This window comes from Myotis yumanensis, unplaced genomic scaffold (genome assembly GCF_028538775.1).
Source record: "Myotis yumanensis isolate MYYU_CA2020_CCGP unplaced genomic scaffold, mMyoYum1.0.hap1 SCAF_1, whole genome shotgun sequence".
NCBI lineage: Eukaryota > Metazoa > Chordata > Mammalia > Chiroptera > Vespertilionidae > Myotis > Myotis yumanensis.
The window spans coordinates 190,667,876-190,694,646 of record NW_027223752.1 but is presented as its reverse complement, the minus strand read 5'-3'; the positions used below and the strand labels follow the sequence as shown (position 1 = coordinate 190,694,646).

The window sequence follows — 26,771 nt, the reverse complement described above, 5'->3', positions numbered from 1 at the left end:
TAGTATATATCACTACAGTCACAAAAATAGGAATTAACCTATAGTAAACTGTGTATCATTAAACCTGGAGGTTTTCCTCCAAACTTACACAAGAGTAATTGTGTGTTACAGCTGGCTAGTACCTGTTTCTTAGCACTTCATCCCAACTCTGTGTTCAATGGTAGTATATTGGGAGTTTGAAATCTACTACAACGGGAGTACTTATACCACAGAAATCAGCAAACACTACAGATTAGGGCTTCGTTTCCCCAGAAAACTAGCTATTAAATATTTACTAGCACATCACTGCATATGAGTGATTTGAACAAAACCAACCATCACTGGATATTATTACCTACTCTAAGAGCAAAAATACTAAAAATTAGATTCAACTTCTAAACAATTTTTTCCACTTCATGATTACAAAAGCAGACTAATAACATCAGTACATTAATTTCCTTTTGTTTTCCTACTGCTTGTTTCTTAGAAAGGGGTAATAAGCACTAAAAATGGAAAAAGGTTATTGGAGATTTAAAAGCCCATTTCATAAATTTGCTTTAGTATTTTATTAAATTCCCCCTAGGCTTCTTACATCAAACCACTTTCTAACATCTGTGTGTGTTTTCAGGACAGTATAAGATTTTAAGATAGATGCCTGAAATGCCGGAAAATCAAACAGAGGTACAAATAAAGGAGCTAGATGCAGACATAGTGATCAGAAAATTAGCAAAGGGAGAAGGATTTACTACAGAAAACCACTACAGTCAATCTTTCTAAAGAACAACTGGTCTTTCACAATGGGCCCTCTATGGAAATATCTTTCCTATTATTAGGCTGGAGTGTTCCAATGCCTGAGAATATTTTAGTGTGACTACCTGGATGTGCTATAAAACAGATCCTAAGTGCAACCATCTCCTAAAGAAACCTAAATACTTAAAAGATAAATAAGATATCAATGAAAAGTACTAACAAAATTTTGAGAGAATACTATACAAATTCATTCAAGGTGAATTTAGCTATATCAGATTGCATATTATTTGGGTCATTACTGAAAGTTAGGGATGGTATGGGCAGGTGAAATTTAACTACATTAATAAACGTAAGTGCTTCCAGTGCCTGGCACATAATAAGCATTTTAGTAGTTTTTTCTGTTACCAAATATTATTTGAAATTTGAACAAATAAGGATTTTAAAAGAATTCTCAAGTCAAGAATAACAATCACACATACAAAAAAAGAAAAATAGGAGGCGTTGGTGGTATAGTGGTGAGCATAGCTGCCTTCCAAAAAAAGAAAAATAAAGAATAACAATCACAAAACCTAACAAACCTCTTTTACATTAAGTGCATACTTAGCCAAGACACATTCTGGGAATCTAAAAATTCCTGAAGATTATGCAATTAAGCACAATATAAACCTTTCTTGTCATGTTTATATTTAAAATAACTTCTATAGCAGCCCAGAGCAACCACTCACTTTGAAATCAAAGGTGTAATTGGTGTAAGGCATCAAGTTATTTTCATAGGCGCTCTTCAATTGGAAGCCATGTGTGATTCTCCCTTCTGAGCTTCCATTCTTTCCATTGCAGCTGAAGTTCATGAGACACTCGTTGTATCTTAGTTCCTTGAAGTCTTTATGGTTGTCAGCTACTCCTCCGTTGCTTAAATATTCCACAACACCTGGTAAAATAAAGAAGGAATAAACAGTATCATTTACCCCATGTCCCATTCACAGGATTCTTACTGATACACTCCCAAATTTAGAAGAGAAATTCTCTACTCAAAAGTTAAGAGCTAGCTGTCCTTTCAAGTAGAAGTAAAAGCAAAACTGAAAGCAATAGGAAATGATGCTATAAATACCTGAATCTGGCAATGAGTTTAGATCTGCACATAGCACCAGCGGGATGGAATTAGGATCTGCTGTTGGGCTGCCAGGCCTACTAGAGGCTTTCTCCAGAATGTTTTTAACCTCTGAGACAAACATCATGGTCTGGATGAGTTTCACATCAGAATACTCTGGGTCCCAATGCATGTGGGCATTTGCCACTATAAGCAGCTGTTTGTCTGGAGCATGAATAGGCTTCATACCTAAATTTAAACATTATAAAAAGGAAGATAAAGTTATGCTTTATTTATCAAAAAGGCGGTATCTTAAGGTTCTCTCCCCAAATCCATAGCCACTTCTTTACTCTTTTCCATTAATTTATATCTTCCCCTTTAGCTCATAAAGTAGTTCTCATAAGCTAAAGTGCTGAGATTCTGGTAATCCCAACAGAGGAATTACTTCTCTCGATCAGGGTTGACAAACTGCAGCTCATGGGCTAAATATGGCCCACCACCTGTTTTTGTACAGCCTGTATAAGCAAAGACTGCTTTTACTTTTTAAAAGAGTTCTACAAAAAAAAATAAGTAATTTTTTTAAAGACTGCGCTAGAAACTACATGTCGCCCTTTACAGAATGTTTGCTGACTCCTGCTCTATATACCTAAATTAGAAATTATACCATGATATAACTAAACAATATTTGATTATAATACCTTGATTTGCTGACTTCTTAGTATAAAGAAGCACTTTAAATATATCTATCATTTAAATATCAATATAACCCAGTGAGGCAAGTTTTCAGTTATTTGAGTTAACTAAACCTTAAATTCTTTCTGCTATTCACCTTTCATTTTTTGAGCACCTCAGTGATAGGTCAGCAGTAAAAAAGCAGTAACATTATATTAACCTATACAAAATAAAATGAGAAAGTGAATTTTCTACCAAAATAAATTCATATCATATGCCCAAATAAGATAATTTTAAAAATTAAAATGAACAGTGTGCTCTCAAAGTCTGGACATGGGTTTATGACTAACCCATGCTTTATTCTACCCAGCTTTATTACTAACTAGAGACTCGGTGCATGAATTCATGAACCAGTGGAGTCCCTAGGCCTGGCCTGTGGGATCGGGCCGAAACTGGCTCTCTGACATCCCCCGAGGGGTCCTGGATTGCGAGAGGGAGCAGGCCAGGCCAAGGGACCCCACCATTGCACGACTGGAGCCGGGGAGGGATGCAGGAGGTTGGCCAGCCGGGAGGGACCACGGGAAGGCTCCAGGGCATGTCCGTCCCATCTTGCTCAGTCCCGATCAGACAGACCCCAGCAGCAAGCTCACCTACTGGTCGGAGCATCTTCTACCTGGTGGTCAGTGCATGTCATAGTGACAGGTCGACCGGCTGACTGTCTGCCCCCTGGTGGTCAGTGCACATCATAGTGAGCAGCTGAGTGGCCTTAGTATATCATTAGCATATTACACTTTGATTGGTTGAACGGCCGACTGGCCAACCAGACACTTAGCATATTAGGCTTTTATTATATAGGATTATTTTGTGTAGTCCTGGGCCAGTTACTTTTTGGTGCTTAGTTTTACTTGGACAATGAAGATATTCAACTAGAAAATCTGTAAGGTTCTTTTTTCCCTTAAAAGTCCATTCTTTGTCAAAATATTAACATAGTACTTTCATCAAAATGGCAGACAGAGTAATACATTAAAAGTTATGAAAATTAAATGTAGTTAACCTGTAAGGCATAAAGCTCAATATACATGGTATGATGCAATTTAAATAAAACTGTATACATATATCTTACATGTTAGTGACGTGTAAAGAAATGAAGAGTTACTCCTACAGAATATGAATAAGGGCCTCTCGCTTTTATATATTTTTATACTGATAGAAAATTAGTCAACACACAAAATTAATGTTTCCATTGAAATTTCTATAAAAATGTCTCTCAAATTTTTATATTGAAAAAAAAAAAACCTGCAGGAAAAGACCTAACTTTCTACGTCTACTATTTTTGTAAAGTTTCCTTCTGTTTTACTAAGCTATAATTACCTTTGATGTTGTGTAACAAGTAACTAAAGTAAGTGTTATATGTGACAGAAATACAGTAGAACCTTGGTTCTCAAACTTAATTCATTCTGGAAGGCTGTTCAAGAAGTGATTTGTTAAAAAACTGATTTTTTTCCCATTAGAAATAATGTAAATTGAATTAGTCCATTCCAGATCCCTAAATGACTCCCTGTTTTAACCTTTTTCAATTACCTGTGATTGTTGTTTCCTGGACACTTTTACACCGTTAGCAACATCAACATTCTCGATGGCCTTTTTGTTTTAATATTGTGCTAATAGACTATTTCGCCATGCCATACTCAGTAGCCAGATTAGACATGCTAACGAACACCTCTATCATACTTTGCAATTATTTCTTTTTGAAGTTCTATCATTGTTCTCACAATGTCCCTTTTCACTTTGCTGCTATCACTAACCTTCTTAGGACCGTGTACTTACTGTACATATTTAATAATAATTAGCAGCAACAAAAGCAGAAAATATTCCCAGCACAATTTCCTGAGATATTAAAAACGTGAGGTTTAGTGGTAAATTAACTCATGCTCATGCATTCTCTTCTCTCCTTTGTCACCTGAGAGACCCATGACTGGTCATACAGGTATCACCATGAAAGGGTTATCCAACAGAGAACCGAAGTTTTGTTTGACAACTGAGACATTTTTTCCATGAAAAACTTTGTTGAGAACCAAACTGTTCTAGATGGGAGACATTAGAGAACCGAGGTTTGACTGTTGTCATTTTTAAAGCAATTTGATCATAGGATAAAGCTTGCAGCTGAAATTCTCTAAGCTCTCTTCTTTTCCTAGAAGTATATAGTGTCACTTCTGGCTATAGATTAAGTAAATATTCACTATATTAAGTATTAAAAACTTGCCCCTTCAAAGGGGTCATAAGCACCTTCTATAATATTAAACTCTTCTTCTAGGAGTACAAGAGTGACCCAGATCAGAATGTGAAACTCTCCACTGTATAATTTATAGTAAAATTGAAAGAAAAGTAAAACTCCAAAGGATATTCAATTTTCACATTACCACTCCCGCCCCCCCCAAAAAAATGTACCAAATCTGTGAGAAGAATGAGACTAGATAGGATATAAATGTAAAAATGGAGAGGTTAAAAAAGAAAATTTTAAATATCCTATCAAAGACTGATTATCTTTGATGATGGATAAACTGAGTAATGACAAAAAAAAGGTCTGACAGATATGCATGGTCTGAATAATTCAAATAACACTCAAGGCAAAAATATTTTCTTCTACAGTTAGCAAGTATAAAAAAATATATAAATAAAAGCCCTGATGTGTTCTTAAAGATTCTTCTTACTCTTGCCTAAAGTATAGTTAAATAAACAATGAAATGCTCAAAGGCAGTCAGTAGAAAGCAGGGGGAGAGGGAGGTCTGGATATGCAAAGTACATAAATGAGTTTCTGACTTCGATAAAAGCTATAAAAAAATCTAAAATACAAAACAAAAGAAGCAGATAGATTAAAGATCCAGCCCTTACCCTAACAATAACTGAGAGATAACAAAAATTAGAGAAAATGTGTCAAGTACTTAACCTTAAAGACAAAAGCTTTTATTCTCAAGAAGGTAAAAATATGACTAAGAAGATAACCAAATTCAGCCTATCTAAAACATTTCCTATTTCAAATAACAATTGGAATTAATGGCATATTAAAGACTTTCCTTTTTAAAGATTACCTTTATATCCCAAGAAATATATGGTGCTTTACACAATTAGTGCTATTTTCCTGCCAATCTCTCTCAACTTTCCACAAAAGACAAGAAAATAACTGTGCATAAATAGAAAGATTCTCTGCACTTGTCTGAGATGGAAAAACTTGAGATGGTGTTTATTTTTAGTAAGAATATTTTAAACTGTACTCACCTGCTGCTCCAAATAATTCTTTGTGGACCTCTAATACCACAGCAACACCAATATTATCTTTTGTCATCACTCTGTTCAGCATAGCTTCGGATCCATCTGAATTAGCCATTGCCACTTGATTAAATTCCACTGTATGCTTTTGCACCAATGTAAATCTACAAGGTACAATACAATATTATTATATTCCGTACTTGGACTGCCATGGTAAAAGAGCACAAGATACAGGCACTATTCACTGTCTCACTAATCATTTTCTAGCAGCAAGAGGCCATGTAATACAGGTCTGGCCAATGAGTTGTAAGAAGTCTGATTACTCACCATAAAAACATTTTTGGAAGCACCACCTAGTAATGGCATGTTAATCCCTTTGTCCCTTTATACCTCTGTCCATGTGGTGAGAAGCAGGAGCACAAAAGCCCAATCACTATAGATGGGGAAGCTGCTAAATCAGTTCTGCACTGCCATTTCTGGACTTCTTGTGTGAGAAAATTACCCTTCCCCCATTTCTTTAAGCTGCTATTGGAATTTTCTGGTATTTAAAGGTGAACAGAACCTTAACTAAGTCAGCAAGTTAATAGGAAAGAACAGAATAAAATCTACCTAACCTTTTTGCAGTTTTATTCTTAGCATTTCAAGAGATTTGTCAAGAGGATGCAGTGACACACCTTTTTCTCAGCTAAGGAGAAGCCTATTTTTCCATCTGGCTTTTACTAGAAAGCTGCAATTAATGTATAGAAGTGTTCAGAGAAACAGAGTCTACAATAGCCTAAGAAATAATTATAGTTAAGCTAGTAATTATTAGCCTAAGATAGTCTATCTATACTACCTTAACAATACTACTTAATACTTTCCCCTTGTACACACAATCAAATGTAGTCCACTCTGCTTCTATTTTCTAACAGATTTCCATACAAGTGATATATTGACAGAGAGAGGTCTTCCTCCATTCCTTCTATTAGATGCTTGTTTTTTTAAATAAGACATACTGGTTTATACTTACTTTCTACTCTTCAAATCTTGGTAGTATGTAAAATCTTAAAACTTGCCTCTTTATTTCAATTCATTTTATTATTCTTATTCTGTAGCAAGTACACAGAGACTGTATTATGCCTGAGGCTACTGTATTTTATCTAAGAATTCTTCTGTACATTCACCCTTTAAAAAATCTTATTTCACTGATGGTCAAATGGATATAAGAGAGATAAGATATAATAAAGATTAATATGACAAAAAAAACAAACAAAAGAGACCTCACCATCCTTATAAGATTTGAGAAAAATTATTAGTTTGAATGTTCCTAAAACTAGAAGAACATGTCCAAAACAGCTCTTCAAACAGAACTAAGAAATGACTCAATATCTTACTATCTTGTGATATAGAAGCAATTTTATGAGATGTGATGTGATTAATGCAGAAGAGAGGACAGTGAACACCAACTAGCAGCAAGCAAAATAATACTGATATGTGAAATTTCACTTATATGTGGAATCCAAACTCATAGACAGAGAATAAACTGATGATTGCCAGAGGAGACAGAGGTGGGGGCTAGGTGGAAAAGGGAAAGGGAAATAAGAAGTACAAATTTTCAGTTATAAGTCACAGGAATGTAATGCACAGCATAGGCAATATAGTCAATAATATTGTAATAACTATGTAAGGTGAAATGCTGTTACTACACTTACTGTTGTGATCACTTTGCAAGGTATACAAATGTTGAACCACTGTCTTGTACACCTGAAACTAATATAATATTGTATGCCATCTATAATTAAGAAGAAAAACAAGTAATATTCTCTCCCTGAATTCATTATGAGCCAAAAGGAACAATGTAGTACATAGTTAAGAAAAGCATAACCAAACAAAAGGTAACTATGACCCTTTCTGGGTCATATCCCAGCACTCTTAAAACTAAATCAAATAGAAGTTTTTGTTGTATATTTAGTACTATAAAATGTGTTCTTGGATTCCTTTAAGTAATCATGGGAGTGCCAGAAAATAATTTACTAGGAAAGGTAAGAATAGAGACTGGATAAGTGGGGAAGATAGGTGGATGTACACCATACTACCTATGTTTATACAATTCCTAACCACTGAAAGCACTTTCACTTTCTTGACCATTTTAGCCCAAAAAGAAACCTCTAAAATTAGGTGGAATCATTATAATAGGGTGTCCCAAAAAAATGTAAACACACATTTTTTTCTGATAGCTCAATTGATGTTTCTTTCTTTTCACATTTAACTCATTAGAGTTAATTATTCAAAGTGTATATACATATTTTGGGGGACACACTGTATTATCCCTAATGGAGAGGTCACAAAACTGTGGTACAAAGCAATACTTTTATGTTCAAGATTAAGGTAATGGTAAAGTTAACATTAGAAACCAGAAATCACAATCTGTTTTTTAAAAAAATTACATAGACAAATTCTAAATTCAACCACCACATAAAACAGGGGAAATTAATAACTGAGAAACCAGTGAGACAGGGATTATCACAACAGGTCATTTTGGGACGATACTATAACCTCTGAATGCCCTCTTCTCAAGCACGAAACTACCTATAATGATGTAGGAAGGAAAAGCGAAGACCTGGCCTTACTTAGTACCTCTGATACTGGAAGCAAGTTAGAAAGCAGAGGCAATTCAGCAAGGACTAAGCACCATGACCGAGTGTTCCCAATCCTATTGGAAGAGACTGCCTTTTCAGTGTCCTAAAACTGCTGTTCTCATCTTCCCCTCTCTTTGATTTTTTTAAAAATATATTTTATTGATTTTTTACAGAGAGGAAGGGAGAGAGATAGAGAGTTAGAAACATCGATGAGAGAGAAACATCGATCAGCCGCCTCCTGCACATCTCCTATTGGGGATGTGCTCACAACCCAGGTACATGCCCTCGACCGGAATCGAACCTGGGACCTTTCAGTCCGCAGGCCAACGCTCTATCCACTGAGCCAAACCGGTTTTGGCCCTCTCTTTGATTTTAAACAAAGCAGGATCAGATCAGATTTCTAACCTCAGGAATAGCAAGAAACCCATTTAGGATTTCTGCAAATTGTGTATCTGGATGCAAGATCCCATTTCTACTAAATGTTAAGTCTATAGGACAAAACTTATCAATATACCAGAGGCCCAGTGCACGAAATTCATGCACAGGTAGGGTTCCTAGGCCTGGCCGGCAATCAGGGCCTTCCGGCTGCCAGCGGGGCCTTCCTTCGTTCCACGCCGCCCACTGGTGGTCAGCACAGTCATAGCGAGCAATTGAACTCCTGGTCTCCTGGTCGAACTCCCGAGGGGACACTTTACATATTAGCCTTTTATATATATAGAAAATATAAAAACCTAAGCAACTGTTATGACCAAATGACTGGAATGACCAGTCCACCAGTCGCTATGACGCGCACTGACCACCAGGGGGCAGATGCTCAACACAGGAGTTTCCCCCCGGTGGTCAGTCTGCTCCCACAGCCAACCTCCCAGGGTCCCTCCCCCTGGCCGGCCAGCCTCCCGATAGGCCTTGATTGCCGACAAGGCCGAGGGACCCCACTCGTGCATGAATTTGTTCACCAGGCCTCTAGTCTACAATAACAGTGTCTCCATACATACACATACACACAAATACATACATATGTGTGTATAGACACACACACACATGCACATGCGCACACACACATCCTATATAATAAAAGCCTAATCTGCTAAGTGTCTGGTCAACCGATCGGCTACTCAACCAATCAAAGTGTAATATGCTAATGATATGCTAAGACCATTCAACTGCTCACTAAGATGTGCACTGACCACCAGGGGGCAGACAATCAACCAGTCGACCAGTCACTAAGACATGCACTGGCCACCAGGGGGCAGATGCTCCGACTGGTAATATACTAGAGGCACTGGGCAAAGGACAAAGCAACTGAGGTAAAGGACAAAGCAAAGGCATGTTATCAATCCAAACTTATTTTCTGGTATCTCTATGGATCTACCAAAAAAAAGAAAAGAAAACATGTTTATAATAATGACCAATAAGTAATACCAAATCTTTAACATCTGAATCCCCAAAGATTAAATTAAACGAGAATGAATATGATTAAAGGAATATTTTATTGTATTCTAATTCCCTGAATATTGTTAATCTGTGCCCTCACTTTTGCTAGGCTATATCCTACCCCCACAACAAAGAATGAGCTTTTTCTTCTAGCACTTTGCTAAAATAGTAATTATTATAGTTTCTATTTATTGTTACCAACTTTGTACCACTGCTTTTAAAGAAGGGGAAAAACTATCATCAATGAAGATTAGGAATTATCAGGTACTCTGGCTTTAGAAGAATGAGACTTTAAGAATGAGTACAGTGACAAAATCCCTTCTACAGCTCATTTCTGACTGTTAGACTTGTTAACTATATAAGAAATTATCTTACACGTTAATAAACAAATGAGGGAATAAGCCCAGAATGGGTAAGGGAATCATTCAAGATCATACAGCAATATAAGTAAGAGAATGACCTAACTTCAAAATTGTCTTTTCTTTGCACAGTATTCTCTCTACAATCCAAAGAATAGAATAAAGGCAAGGTAGCACACTTTGTATTGAATTCTAAATAGTATAGTTTTAGCTAATATGACATCAACAAGTATTTGGTGCTGTTTAAAAGAGGTAGAATATAATAATGTATCATAACCCAAGTCTTTATCTGTTGCTGGATTTATGTTACTATGTTGGCAAAAAGAGTTGAAGAAGGAAAAAAATCCAAAAAATGCATCCTAGTGTTTCCTATGTATTTCATCTCTCAACTAATTCACAGTATTTTTAAAAATTCAAGCATCAATTTTCAAATACTTAGTTGTTTCTAGTTTCCTAGTAGCAGATATAATTGTTAGTTCAAAATCTTAACTACCTATAGTAAATTACCAAGGCATTTAAAAGTTTCCTCTCAAAACCATGAAGGGAATGATAAAAATTGTCTGCATTATCTTCCTTCAGAAATAAATCCTATATAATAAAAGGGTAATATGCAAATAGACTGAACGGCAGAACAACCAACCAACCAATCAAAACGTAATATGCTAAAGATATGCTAAGGCTGCTCAACCGCTTGCTATGACATGCACTGACCACCAAGGGGCAGACAGTCAACTGGTTGATGAGTCGCTATGACGTGCACTGACTACCAGGGGGCAGATGCTCCGACCGGTAGGTTAGCTTGCTGCTGAGGTCCAGCCGATTGGGACTGAATGAGATGGGCTGGACACACCCTGGAGCCCTCCCATGGTTCCTCCCCTGCCCAATTGTGCACCAGTGGGGTCCCTCAGCCTGGCCTGCACCCTCTCGCAATACGGGACCCCTCAGGGGATGTTGGAGAGCCAGTTTCAGTCCAATCCTGCAGGCCACTCCCCTTGGAAGGGCGCCAGACGCAGGGCTCATGGCTGGTGAGTGCTGCTGCGGCAGCATGAGCCTCTCCCAATTGGGACTGGTTGGGCGCGAGCCCGTGGCAGGCACAGTGGAGCCGGGATGAGCGGGAGCAGCAGATAGGAGCTGCAGGCAGCGTTGGACTGCAGGTTTTGGCCCGATCTCTACAGGCCACCCAGAGGGACCCCACCTGTGCACGAATTCGTGCACCAGGCCTCTAGTAGAAAATAAAAAAAAAGAGCTTGATATTAGAGATCAGAATGTTATCAGTACTTTTTAAAAATATTATGGTGTTTCAAGCAAATCTGTGTAGGAGTATAAGCAACAAATATCAAATTCAAGGCTATTTTTCCAATTGAAGTAACCTTATATGAAGTACAAGTAATATCTGAAGCTTAAATAAGAAGCCTAAAGATTCTATTTAGTATGGTGATTAAAAGCACTGACTATGAAGCCAGACTACTTTCAGTGCCTTGTTTTCCTCATCTATTAAAATGAGGAAATACCATTCAGAAAGAATATATGCACCCCTATGTTCACATAAGTGTTATTTATAATAGCTAAAGTCTGGAAACAGCCCAAGTACCAATCAGTAGACGACTGGATAAAAAAGCTGTGGTACATTTACATCATGGAATACTATGCAGCAGTAAAAAAGAAGGATCTCCTACCCTTTGAGATAGCACGGAGGGACCTGAAGAGTATCATGCTAAGTGAAATAAGCCAGTCAGAGAAAGACAAGTATCACATGATCTCACTCATATGTAGAATTGAATAAACAAAATAAAATGACGAACAAAATAGATCCAGAGACATGGAAGCATGCACCAGATTGACAAATGTCAGAGGGAAGGTTGGGGAAGGGTTGTGGGTGAGAAGTAATTAACCAAAGACTTTGAATGCATATATGCATAACCCATGAACACAGACAATAGGATGCTGAAGGCCTGAGGTGGGGAGGAGCAGATCAATGGGGGAAAAGAGGAGCACATCTGTAAAACTTTTAATAATAAAGATAAACTTTAAAAAATATTTTTTATTCTTTAAAGTATTACATAAGTCTCCTTTTTCTCCCTGATGACCTCTCCCTAGATGCTCCCCACTGCCTAGCACATGCCTGTACCCCCCTACGGTCTGTGTCCATTGGCTATGCTCATATGCATGCATACAAGTCCTTTGATTGATCTTACGACCCACCTCCCCTGCCTTCCCTCTTAGGCTGGACAATCTGTTCGATGCTTCTATGACTCTGGCTCTATTCTTGTTCATCAGTTTATGTTGTTCATTATATTCCGCAAATGAGTGAGATGGTGTGATATTTATCTTTCTCCAACTGGCTTATTTTGCTTAGCATAATGCTTTCCAGGTCCATCCATGTGGTTGCAAATGGTAAGAGTTCCTTCTTTTTTACAGCAGCGTAGTATTCCATTGTGTAGATGTACCACAGTGTTTTATTTTTTATTTTTATTTATTTATTTTTTTAAATATATTTTATTGATTTTTCACAGAGAGGAAGGGAGAGGGACAGAGAGCTAGAAACATCGATGAAAGAGAACACATCGATCAGCTGCCTCACGCACATCTCCCACTGGGGATGTGCCCGCAACCAAGGTACATGCCCTCGACCGGAATCGAACCTGGGACCCTTGAGTCTGTAGGCCGACGCTCTATCCACTGAGCCAAACCAGTCAGGGCTCCACAGGTTTTTAATCCACTCATCTACTGATGGGCACTTAGACTGTTTCAAAATCTTAGCTATTGTAAATTGTGCTGCTATGAACATAGGTGTAATATATCCTTTCTGATTTCTTGGGATATATTCCTAGAAGTGGGATTACTGGATCGAATGGGAGTTTCATTTTTAATTTTTTGAGGAAACTCAATACAGTTTTGCACAGTGGCTACACCGGTCTACAGTCCCACCAGCAAGCAGTGCACAAGGGTTCCTTTTTCTCCACATCTTCGCCTGCATTTGTCACTTGTTGATTTATTGATGATAACCATTCTGACAGGTTTGAGATGGTACCTCATAACTTTTTTAAAATGGGGAACTACCTCTATTCCTACCTCTGAGGACTGATTTAAAAATTAAATAAAATAATCCATATTAATAAAAGGCCTGAAATATAAATATTATAAAATTGCTATCGTTATTCTAAAATTCATTTTAAAATAATACCTACCCTGGCTGGTGTGGATCAGTTGTTGAGTGTTGACCCATGAAGCAAGAGGTCACTGGTTTGATTCCCAGTCAGGGCACATGCCTGGGTTGTGGGCTTAATCCCCAGTAGGGGGCATGCAGGAGGCAGCTGATTGAAGATATTTCTCACTCATCAATGTTTCTATCTCTCTATCCCTCTCCCTTCCTCTCTAAAAATTAATAAAACATTATAAATAAATAAATCACCTAAAATAATTTCATTTATTCTGACCTCAGATATTATAGGGCTGTGTACTAATTATTAACTAAAATGAGAATATCTCTATTAAAAATTCACAGGAAAGTAGGTTCAAATTAATTAAAAGTAGGCCAAATATCTTTCAAATTCACTTAATTCATTTACTTAAAATAACATTCTGGTAATATGCCTACATTAATAAACATTTAACCAGCTTTGTTATAATAGGTATTAAACGGGAATATAGTCATAAGCATGTATATGCTTATTCTTTAAGTAGATTCTCTAATGTAGCAAACCCAAATTATTATCCATGAGATTCAATCTCTATCAGACTTCACATATTTCAGTCTTCTATTGAAGGTCCTTTCTAATTTTCCACTCTAAAATTGGCAGTCTTTATGAGGCAAAAATATTCTCTTTTCCTCATGATGATAACCAAAGAATCTGCCTCTAACCATATAGTTACCCAGCCAACACTCAAGAGGCACCTTTTGACCATGTTACAGCTCCTCACCCTCAAGAAGGAAATACAATTCTAAATCCAATGCACACAACATAATAAACCCAGTAATAGAGAAATACTACTAATATTACAAAGGACTACAGAAGCAGGAAAATATAATAAAAATATGTCCAGGACACTTAATCGTTTCAAAGGACCTACCCATTCATTACCTCATTTAATTATTTTAACTACCTCTGAAGTAAGCATGAATACCGTTTTCCAGATTAAACTCAAGAATATTAAAGCAAAGAGGCTTCTACAAGATCATTTATATATTTTAATAATTAGCAGACTCATAACATTCTCATTATGACTGTACAGTAACCAGGTATATTAACAGCGCCCCCAAAAACACAGGTGATGTTTTCTTTATATCTGATGACCACTTTCCACTATCCTGTCCTAATTAATTCTTTAACTCCCCACCTCTATAAGCTCTGTGCTTTTCTGCCTTGCCTTATCTTAATGCATATTTCTTCTCTACCATATATATACACACACACATATACACATATATACACACTAGTGGCCCAGCTCACGAAATCGCGCAAGACCCAGATCCAGCGCGCCGAAGGACCCACCGTCAAGTCCTGGTGCCACAGGACTCATCAATGCACCTCCTGGTGACCGGTCTTTGGTCATTATGGCGTTACGACCACTGGGTTTTTATTATATAGATTATGTTGTGATTTTATTTTTTAAATTGTTATTATAAATTTTTTTGGTTAATCCTTACCCGAGGATATTTTTCCATTGATTTTTTTAGAAGAGTGGAAGAGAGAGGGAAAGACAGAGAGAAACATCAATGTGAGAGAAACACATCAATTGACTGCCTCCTGCAAGAGCTCCGACCAAAGCCTGGGCTGGGGAGGACCCTACAACCGAGGTACATGCCCTTGACCAGAACCGAACCCGGGACCCTTCAGTCCGCAGGCTGACGCTTTATCCATTGAGCCAAACCGGCCAGGGCTATTGTGGTTTTCTTACATGCTTATCTTTTCCTACTAGAGTAGAGCTCTGAGTGTGATTAGTAACTGTATTGTCTATTTGTGACTACCACAGTACTTGTCACAAAGCAAATGTTCAGTAATCATTTAGTAAATAACTGATTAAATAAATGTATGAAATGTTTAAAAAAAAATGAAAAGGTTCATACAATGAATGATTCTGAAAAAGGCCAAATATTAAAAAAAAAATCACGGAAGAAAATAAAAACTTATTTCTAATCTTAAAAGCCACTAATTATTTTTTTCACACCAAAACTAATATTTTACTTCATGAAAATATAATTGGAAATATGATTATAACACTATATTCAAGTATATGAATTTACTTAAAATTTAATTTTTATATCACTTGCTTTCTAGCTTTTTATTTATTTTATAGGGTCAAACCAAAAACAATTTCAAATGTGCAGTAATTAAAGGAGTAAGTTTACACTATTATGCTTTGTTTCCTTAACTCACTTTTCTGTTTTGAAGAATACTGCACAACCGTCCACATGCTTTCTCTCCTGCTCAGACATGATTTTGGCACGTGACTTTGGAGAAAAAAACCCATCATATCCACGCTCCTTCAATGCTGGCAGAAAGAGAGTGAAGTATTGCTCTGTTTCCACTTCCTGAGATGAAAGAAAAGTTATCATCGACATGACAGGAAAACTCTGATAAAGATATAAAAATGTTCAGCATTATGAATAAGATGTGGCTAAGTTAAAATAATTCACATAACAAATATTATCTATCTTACCTTACTCCTAACAGCTGCCATTTGACAATGGCAGCTTTTTAAACCTGAAAGAACCAAATGTTATATGATTTTCTCATGCTCACACAGCTAGTGGATCCCAAGCCTATGGACTCCCAATATAGACTTCATTCCACTATTTTTCACTTCCTCACAACTGGTAATTAAACAAAGAATGTTGATCATATCATAGACTAAGTGGTAGGAAATAATAAATTTTATATATAAAAAAGTATTTTTAAAAATTTATTTTATCTTTCTCAACTCTAGTGAAAAGCATTAATACCCGAGAGTAAAAAGCTTAAGATTTATCAACAAAAAATTGTACTTTAAGGAATTTTTTGGTACCTGAATCTAATGGTCTCTGTTAATTTAGTAATTATTGGGTTAAATTATTTTATTTTTTATCCACAAAATGTTTTTAACAAATCCTTCCAAATGAAAAAATCAAGTTTGAAGATAAGATTTATGAATGATAATGCTCACAACATGCCTAAATGTCCAACAGTAGGGAAAATAATAAATCAATTAATGTATATTCATATAAATAATTCTGAAAAATTTTAGTAATATAAAGTGCATTACGGACAATAAATAAAAAAGAAAATATGTCAGCAGTGTGATATCAACTTTATTTTTAAAATATATCTACAAATAAATAAATAAGTGAATTAAAAATGTATACAAGAAACACTTCAGAAGTTTTAACACAGCAACTATCTTTGGGATATGAGATTACATGGTTTCTTCCATCATTCTTTATATTTTTTCAAAATTTCCAACTTCTCTAGAATTAACACTTTATAAAGTAGTATTACTTTTATAATAAGAAGTGTTTTGGCATATAGTTGTATCTGACCTACATTTGAAAAATTCATTCTTATTAACATATTCAGCCATGTCTACTCCCTAGAGCAGATTTCAGAATAATGGTTTTAATTTTTAAAATTTTTGTTTCTGATACTATAACATTTCTTGCTTTAATTAAATTTATTAGGGTGACACTGGTATGAAAACTTTTATATTATGGTATTTTTATCCTTCAAACTAAACTTTATATAGAAGAGTGTGAGGCTATTGTTACTACATATACAAAATGGAGACAATTAAGTAATAATAAGACTGATTCTGTTTGCCTCCTCCTCCCCGCAAATCTGTGTCGGTTCTCAGTGATGAGAAGAAAATTTAATTTTTGAAGATATTTCTTATTATTCTCCAGGAAGTCATATAAACCATGGACAACATAATAATTTCTTCTCAGGGTATCCTGAGAAGAAGGTGTGGAACTATAATATTTAACATTTTAAGACACCTTTAAAATATTTAATATGCTTTGAAAGCTGCTAAAAAAAAATTTACCTATAAACTTTCTTGGCTATTCATTAGCTAAATGATGAAAAAAAGCAATAAAATGTTTATTTCAATGGAAAGGTGCTTCTCCAGTTAAACTTATTATAATGAAGTGTTATAAAACAGGAGAAATATAAATTTCAGAGGTGGTTTTTAAAATAAGACAAAATTGCATGATTGATGGTACATTTTTTGTTGTTGTTAATCCTCATCTGAGGATATTTTTTCCATCGATTTTTTGAGAGAGTGGAGGGAAGGAGGGAGGGGGAGAGAGAGTGAGAGAAACTTTGATGTGAAGAGAGCACATTGGTCAGTTGCCTCTCTCTTGTGCCCCCCCCGGGGACAGGGATCCTGCAATCCAGGTATGCGCCCTTGACCAGGAATCAAACCCATGCCCCCTTGGTCCTCAGGCCAACACTCTAACCGCTTAGCAAAACCGGCCAGGGCTATAATACAATATTTTTAAATGTTTAAAATGTTTATTAGCAAGGAACAATAGTGGGTAAGCAATTTTCTTTTAAAATTAAAAGTCAAATTTATATTCCTAAAAGACACAATCTTCTGCAGTTTTCTCTTTTGGCAATACCAATAATTTATGGATGAGATGATTGTTAACATGAATAATGCAAGAGATAATTTTCACTTAAGATAGTAAATAAGTATAAATGGATGGCTGTACTTGGCAAAATAGTTTCACTGTGGAAATGTCTTAGGTTCTTATTAAAATTGTCCATTTTCTTTAAGGACAGAAAACAATTCCCTTTGAGTTTTGCTTTGAAAACAGGATCTCTCCCAGAAGTAAGATCTTTTATTTTTAAGTTCACCTTTAACTTAAAGACAATTCAATTTCTATTGTGTTACCTGAAGACTAATGATATCTGCGTCACAGTTAACAATTTCTTCCATAATTCCCTTTTTCCTGTATTCCCAGTTTAATGCCCAGGATGGGCAATAGCCATATAGCTGCCGGGTGGCGTATTTATCACATAACACATTGTAACACATAACCGTGAATGATGCTAAGAAGTGAGAGAAAAAAAAAGACAAAAGGGAGAAAATTAGGCAACTTTATCTAAAGTATTTATCATGTGCACAAGCACACAGGGCACACAAACATACTCAAAATATCATCATTATGAAATGCTTTGGGCAAGAATACATTAAATGGTATCTACTAAAACTTCACCAAAGTCAATCACACCAAAGCAACTTTACTAGAATTAAACTAATAGTTCATATTTGAAATTTTTAGAAAATTTATTTTAATACAAATTAAAATTTTAAATAAGAATGATTTTTGCACATAATTTGTTGAGTAAAGCTTTTCTATATAAATTAAACAAAAGTAAATTTTAGTTTCATTCTCATTAAAAGGCTCTAATTTCATTAATTTTTAATAAAATATCCATACTTAATACTTCAGTGGACCTTTTACTGCTCTCACTGCTCTAAGCAAGAATATGCACTAAGAAAGTTTAGTTATAAGAGAATCCTTTTTGCCAAGTTATATGTTCACTGCTGAAATTAAATTCTCATGTTATAATGCCCTTGAACTATGAAAGGACTGTGAGTACACTAATAGTTGAGAGAACATGGTTTGTATTCTTGCTACTCAAAAGTGTGCTCTAAAGAAAAGGCTTAAGCTACCTTAGAAATGCAGAATCTTTAGTTCCACAAAAACCTATTGAATCAAAACCTGCAATTTAACAAAATGTTCAGGTGATTCATATGACATGCACAGTTTGAAAAGCCCTGATTTTTACCAGTGATTCTTTATCCTAGCTGCCCATTAGAATCAGTCTGAAGAGCTTTAAAAACAAACAAACAGCTGACGCCAAAGGCCCTACTCCAGACAAATTAAGTCTGTATATTAGGGTCGGGGTATTTATATTTATAGAAAGTATCCCAGGTGATTAGAATGGGCAGACACAGTTGAGAATCACATCCTATATAATAAAAGGCTAGTATGCAAATCGACTGAACGGTGGAACGACTGGTCACTATGATGCGCACTGACCACCAGGGGGGCAGGCACTCAATGCAGGAGCTGCCCCCTGGTGGTCAGTGTGCTCCCACAGGGGGAACGCCGCTCAGCCAGAAGCCAGGCTCACAGCTGGTGAGTGCAGCAGGGTGGCGGGAGAGGCTCCACAGCAGAGCTAAGGACACCTTGGTGGACATCCCCCGAGGAGTCCCGGACTGTGAGAGGGTGCAGGCCGGGCTGAGGGGCCCCTTACCTCCCCGACCCCCGAGTGCATGAATGTTGTGTACTGTGCCTCTAGTATTTAAATAAAAGGTGAGAAATCCAAGTAATAAAGTAACACTTGATTGAAGTTGGTTCAGATTCAAATAATGGTAAAAGAATAAGAGAAACTTAGTTCAGTGCTCCCCTGGGGATCTCAACTGGTGGCAATTTTGTATACTGCTACCTTTTGCACTATTTGGTAATTATTCTACGATAGTTTAACATTTATAATTTTTTGGCTATAAATCACACTTAACCATCATTCGTTATTATACACATCTCCCTATGCACCAAAAGTAAAAGGCATTTTTAATATCTTTTTTTAGCACTCAGATTCTACTCAGGGAAGCATACATCTCGAAAAAAAAAAAAAAAAATCCATACCAGTTTTCAGTAAGGAAAACCCCAAAATACATTACTCTGAGAGTTCAACAACTAGTGAAAATTTCTTTCTGTTGTCCTTTTTCTAATGGAAATGTAGGTATGCAATATTAGAAAATGTTTTCTTCAAGATTATGTTCACTCGTACTAGAAAAAGAATTGCTTTGAATAACTAGAAAATGGTGTTTTTAATACCAGAAATTAATTGCACATTAGGGAGGGCTAAACATAAAATAAACCTGCCTAACTTAAGGTTTGTAGAAAACCTTAGGTATTCTTTTTTTCAAACCATCAATGTGTATCCTGATAATAGAAATGTTATTCGTGATAACACTGACACCATGCCTCATGGGTCAGGCTGATACTGTGGCTCTAGACCAGTGATGGCGAACCTTTTGAGCTCGGCGTGTCAGCATTTTTAAAAACCCTAACTTAACTCTGGTGCCGTGTCACATATAGAAATTTTTTGATGTTTGCAACCATAGTAAAACAAAGACATATTTTTTATACTTATTTTATATATTTAAGTGCCACTTAACAAAGAAAAATCAACCAAAAAAATGAGTTTGCGTGTCAGGTTCGCCATCACTGCTCTAGATAGTGCTGGTTTCAACATTATTACTTCTGAAAGAAGAAATAAATCGTATATGATAATATTTCTCAGCGTTATTAAAATGCAAATAGAACCGTGAAGATGTTATACCGCCCACATTTCCCAATATCAAAGCAAATGACTTTTTCTGAATCCTCTTAATAACGTAAAAAAACACCTCACAAATAGGAGGGCTTAAAAAGTACACGATAAACTATGATTTACCCATTAAAAATTATTGAAGCATGAGTATTCAGTGCTTGTTTTAATCTTCACATTAAAACAGTAAAATTTTTATTTAATTTTATAATGAAATTAGATACCATAAAAACCACTATTCTTGTGATTAAAAAGAAGGCATTAGGAGAAATACCAATTCACAACTTATTTTAAGTAGAATTCCCATTCATAAAATGTCTAATGAGAAGTACAGAGCCCTATAAATGATGTCAAATCAATATTGGTCTCCACAAAGAGACAAAGATTTATATTTTTTACATTCATGCAGTACAAGAAGTGCTAAACCATATCCTTAAATTGCTTAAATGCTCACACTATACCATTTCTACACCACTGACCTCATGTCATATTTTGTTTCTAATATAGCAAATATAGACTCAATCTAAATTATTCTTTCACAACTGTTATCAGTCTACCTGTTCAAGAAAGATTAAGTACCTAAGTAGGTTTAAATTTTTCAGAAGAAAATTCATTATTACTAATTTTCCTTACATCTCCCAATATGCTGTGAAGATGCCAGTTGGAAGGCTGTAGTACAAGGAATCACTTTAAAACTAAGAGTTACATCACTGTGAAAGAAAGCTTCTTGTATTAGTGTGGGTTAAGCATTAGTGTGGATTTTTAAGTCTATCCATCAGCATTTTCATACTCACCTAATATAAAATGAAGGCCTGTTCATTTTATCACACTGCCCAAATGGCATTTCAAGTATTTCTGGGAAAAGTCAAGGAAAAATAAAAACTATTTACCTGATGGCAGAATTTGGTCTCGTTCTTTTAATGTAATCCATGGCCTCGGAGGAAGCTGCTCTGGATGAACTGGAAATAAAATTTTTCTAACGTAAGTTAATTTCAGATGTTTCTAAAATCGGTATCATTTACGTTATAATGTCAAATCAACTTTTCTTCTCTTCAGCTGTAATGAACCAAAAGCCTACTTAAAAACATACTGAAATATAGTAAAAATTTAGAAGCCAAAGGAAGTTTAAGAAGAGCTATGCAGAAAACATATAACTAATATACAAAAAAGAATATTAGGAAACTCACTGGCAATTCCACTTACATAGTACTTATGAAAAGTACCCATTTAAAACTTTAACCAGGTTCTTATGTCTTAATTACACATTGACTCAGCCTTGTTCTCTGCAGGTAAATCAAAGCTATGTAGAGTTCCAACATATTGATGAACTAAAATACTCAAATCTCTTTAAAATAGAAAAAAACACATATCAATGTATAATAAAAATTAATACATTTTCTAATGGGGCTTTCATTTCCTAATTTAAATCTTTCTTTCATAATGTCTATGCAAAGCAAGAGATTAGAACTAGGTTGTACAGAAAAAAGAAAGGCATTGGTTAAACATTAATTGCTCAGATATAGTTATCGATACCATGGAACTAAATACTATCCAACAATCAGATGAAAGAAAATTCACTAAGTTAAATTTTTTTTCTTTTTTTTAAAAAGTATTTTTATTGATTTCAGAGAGTAAGGGAGAAGGAAAGAGAGACAGAAACATCAATGATGAGAGAGAATCATTTATCAGCTGCCTCTTGCATGCCCCTCACCAGGGATCGAGCCCGCAACCCAGGCATGTGCCCTGACGGGGAACTGAACCATGACCACTTGGTTCATAGGTCGATGCTCAACCAGTGAGCCACACTGGCTGGGCACTAAGTTAAGATTTAACTACCCACCTTTCTTCTTCCTTTTAAAAACATTTTCAATTACACAACAATTTGATGCAAGTTATTTGCCCAGGGTATTTAGTGGCTGAGAAATGTATTTCTTTAAAACAAATATACACCATCTCCATCCAGCCACAAAAATTTTCATGCAAATACCTTAAAAAATGTCAGTTTACTAACCATCCTTGTGTCAAAAGTTTATCTAAAGCAGGGGTCCTCAAACTACAGCCCGCGGGCCACATGCGGCCCGAAAACATTTAGCCGGCCCGCGGGTGTTTTTTCCACCGCTGTGTGCATAGGAATTTGTTCATAGTTTTTTTTTAAACTATAGTCCGGCCCTCCAACGGTCTGAGGGACAGTGAACTGGCCCCATGTTTAAAAAGTTTGAGGACCCCTGTTTTAGCATCTTTATTTTTCAAAAAATGGAATTGCCATTACTTTGTATATTCCATATAGTGCCAGGAAAGGGATGAATGTTATTATCCAGAGGCCCAGTACATGAAATTTGTGCACTGGTAGGGTCCCTAGCAGGGCCTCCCTCCCTTTCCCCTGGCCGGCCCCGCCCCCTGGTCGAACTCCCGGAAGAACCCCTGGTCGAGGGGACAATTTGCATACTACACTTTTATTATATAGGACAAGCAAACCATTAAGCTAGTTCAACACACTGAAATGTGAAAAATAATCACGCCTGCTAGGAGTGTCATGTCAAAATCATGGCAACTATCTCAAAAACGAAAGCCCAATATACAAATACACTGAAGGTACACATGACACTTTCTAGCTATTGGGATCCTTAGCAAGCGGTTAAAAATGTATAAATCAAGAAAATTCTCAAAATAAAATAAGTAATGTGATATCAACATTTTGGTGCTTCCCAAATCTTAAAATAATACACTTAACTACTATATCACTATAAGTAAAATGCATAGTATTCACTAAAAATATTTGAAGAGCTAATAACACAGGAAGACTATATCATCAGTAATTAGAAAGCAGAAAAAGATAAGATAGCATGTTTTTATCCAGGTTAACAAAAAAACTTAATTTTACTAATATCCATGGGTGATGATATATGGTGAAACACATAATTACATGTACAACTGATAGGAATAAAAACTGGTACAGCTATCTGGGAGGACTAAGTGAATCATCTTTTAAAATTTAAAACATCCATGTCCCTGTAAAAAAAAAATTCTATTTCCTGGGATCAGTTCTATCTGCGTAAAGCAGTATTCAAATAGATATTCATTACACCATTGTTTATAATAGCTCAAACAATGGTAAATGGCTAATACCCATAAAACTCAAAGCTGCTTGAGTTCATTTAAAGAAAAAAAAATGATTAGATACATGTATACTAAAGTGAAAAGATATATAAAAATACTGTTGAGCCTGGCTGGTGTAACTCAGTGCTATGAACAAGGTGGTCACAGATTCCCAGTCAGGGCACATGCCCAGGTTGCAGGCTTGGTCCCCAGAAGGGGGTGTGCAAGAACCTGCCGATCAATGATTCTCTCTCATCATTCACGTTTCTCTCTCCCTCTCCTCTCTGAAATCAATAAAGATATATATTTTTTAAAAAATACTGTTGAGTACAAAAAAGGGAGAAAAATATAATAAGATATGATTTAATTTATTGGAAAAAGTTTTTAAAACATACTTAAAAAGTAATACCATAAAATTTCTACTGGTATAATTTTTGGATGTTAATGTCTACAAGAATACACACTCAACCTAGAAGTATGTTTATTTACATAAGTGGTAGAAAACCTGTTTTCTGCCAAGGGCCATCTGGATATTTATAACATCATTCATGGGCCATACAAAATTATCAACTTAAAAATTAGCCTGCGGCCCAGACTGCGAGACTCGGGCACAGAGCCCACGCCATCTTGAAGGGGAGAGCAGCCTCTTCTAAGAACTCATCAGCACCACCACCCAGACAGGCCTTGAACACTGCCCGTGACCCGGCAGCCACTCCAACCAAAATCCTGCTGCCCCACCTGCAGACTTGCAGACCCTAGGACCTCCACCTCCAAAGGTGCACCGCGCCCGCAGCAGTAAGTGCAACTCCCTCCTCCCCAGCGGCAGACCTCCTACATTGCATTCACGCTCAGGTCTCCAGGCACACCACTCCATAGACTTCTCTTAGGAGTCACTGTGAGCCCCAGCTGGGTGTGATTTTGTACAGACACAGGCACACTGACCCCCAGTAGAAATTCTGAATTCCCTCTGCCTGAATAACTGCCCACACACACCCAGCTGCGCAATTTCAGAGCCAGGGCCCTTCAGCGCCAGGGCCCCTCAGAGTGTGCATCAGAGCTCAGCGCCGGCAAACAGCGCACTGCCACAGTTGCTCATTCCCCCTGAGCCCATCTATCCACAGGGCACTTTGGGAAGCCGCAGTGAGCCTCCGCTGGGTCTGATCTTGGACTAATAGGGACGCACTCCCCTGGGCAGTAGAAATTCTGAATTCACCCATCCTGGATACCTGCCCAAAGACACCTCGATTAAGCGTGCCAGGGCCCTTCAGAGTGCTTCAGTGCGCCTGCGCTAGCAAACTCACTGCAGGTGCTCCTGTGTCCTACCACCGGGAACGCACGCCTATCCACCACAGGTGCATCAGCAAAAACTGAGTTTCCCCACCCCACAGCTGCAGAACTCTGGACACTACAGGTGCATGCTTTTCCAGTGTACAGGTCTCCCAAGACCACCGCTCCACAGGCAGCCCTGGGGCCCTGCTGTGAGCCCCACTGGACATGCACTTAAACAAACGGGTGCGCTGCTGAGCTGTAGAAAAGCTGGATTCCCTCTTCTGGGATACCTGCCACAGACATTGAAATCCAGTGGCTTCAGTGCCAGGGCCCTTCAGAGTGTGTCAGTACACTCTGCTGGCAAACACACCACAGGTGCCCCTGTGAGCTGCCGCTGGGATCGCATGTATCCAACCACGGAGGCAGCAGCAAAAGCTGAGTCTGCCCATCCCACAACTACAGAACTCTGGACACCACAGTCACGCTTTTCCAGAATGCAGGCCTCCTGAGCCCCACCACCCCAACAGACGGTTCCTGGATGCCACTGTGAGTCCCCGCTGGGCACGTGTGATTTCAACCAAGGGCACAAGACAGCAAAAATTGGGACACCCCATCCACGGCTGCTGACTTCTAGACACCTCAGTTGTGCCTTTCCAGCTCGCAGGCCTACATCAAGGGAACCCAAATAGGGAGCGACACTAGACTACCAAGCCCAGGAGACTGAGAGGTCACACCAGTAGCACCATACCCAAAAGAAACTGGGTAGCAAAGCAATCGGAGCTACAATTAAAACATTACAGCAAAACATGGGAAGACAAAAAAGCAATCCACAAAGGAAAGAAAAAGAGAAATCACCAGAAAGGGAGTTAAATGAAATTGAGGCTACTAACTTATCAGAGAAAGAATTCAGAGTAATGGTTATAAGGATGCTCAAACGGCTGGATGACAAATACACACAACTCAATGAGAATTATAAGGAGCTGAATGAGAATGTCACCAACATGAAAAGGAACCAAGAGGAAATGAAGAACGACATAGCTGCAATAAAGAACACAATGGAAGGCTTAAACAGCAGACTAGAAGAGGCTGAGGACCACATCAGCGAATTAGAAGGCAAGGTAGGAAAAAAACACACAAACACAGGAGCAACTGGAAAAAAACTTAAAAAGCAAGAGGAGAGCCTAAGGGAGCTTTAGGACAACGCAAAACAAAACAACATTCGCTTAATAGGAGTACCGGAAGAAGAGGAGGAGAAGCAAGGAATAGAAAACCTGTTTGAAGAAATAATGACAGAAAACTTCCCTGATACTGGCAAGAAAAAAACTACACAAGTCCAAGAAGCACATAGAGTGCCAAACAAGATGAACCCCAAAAGACCAACACCAAGACACATCATAATTAAATTGGCAAACACCAACGACAAAGTAAGAATCTTAAAGGCTGCCAGAGAGAGACAGAAAGTTACCTACAAGGGATCTCCTATTAGAATATCATCTGACTTCTCAACAGAAACACACCAGGCAAGAAGGGAATGGAATGAAATATACAAAGTGATGCAAAGCAAGGGAATGAATCCAAGAATACTATACCCAGCAAGGCTATCATTCAAAATTGAAGGTGGAATCAGGAGCTTCACAGACAAAAAATGGCTAAGAGAGTTTATTACCACCAAGCCAGCAATGCAAGAAATGCTAAAGGGACAGCTGTAACAAGAAGAAACAGAAAGACAAGAAGAAACACAAACATTAAGAATAAAAATGACCACAAACAAGTACTTTTCAAAAATAATATTAAATGTAAATGGATTAAATGCTCCAATCAAAAGACACAGGGTAGCTGAATGGATAAGAAAACATGACCCATATATTTGCTGTCTGCAAGAGACCCACCTCAGAACAAAGGATTCACACAGACTGAG

The 26,771-nt window shown here is 37.1% G+C and overlaps 1 protein-coding gene across 3 annotated transcripts in view; it reads right to left on the bottom strand.

The window, feature by feature from the left end:
* The window catches only part of CNOT6L (CCR4-NOT transcription complex subunit 6 like), a 120,500-nt gene that overhangs the window by 12,591 nt on the left and 81,138 nt on the right, over positions 1 to 26,771 (bottom strand). For all 3 annotated transcript variants that reach the window (XM_070394363.1, XM_070394357.1, XM_070394348.1), the window contains 6 exons: positions 21,379 to 21,447; positions 18,036 to 18,193; positions 15,545 to 15,699; positions 5,765 to 5,919; positions 1,838 to 2,065; positions 1,455 to 1,657 (listed from right to left, as the gene is read on the bottom strand). In XM_070394363.1, coding sequence (XP_070250464.1) covers positions 1,455 to 1,657; positions 1,838 to 2,065; positions 5,765 to 5,919; positions 15,545 to 15,699; positions 18,036 to 18,193; positions 21,379 to 21,447 — 968 coding nt within the window. The remainder of the gene's footprint in view (positions 1 to 1,454; positions 1,658 to 1,837; positions 2,066 to 5,764; positions 5,920 to 15,544; positions 15,700 to 18,035; positions 18,194 to 21,378; positions 21,448 to 26,771) is intronic.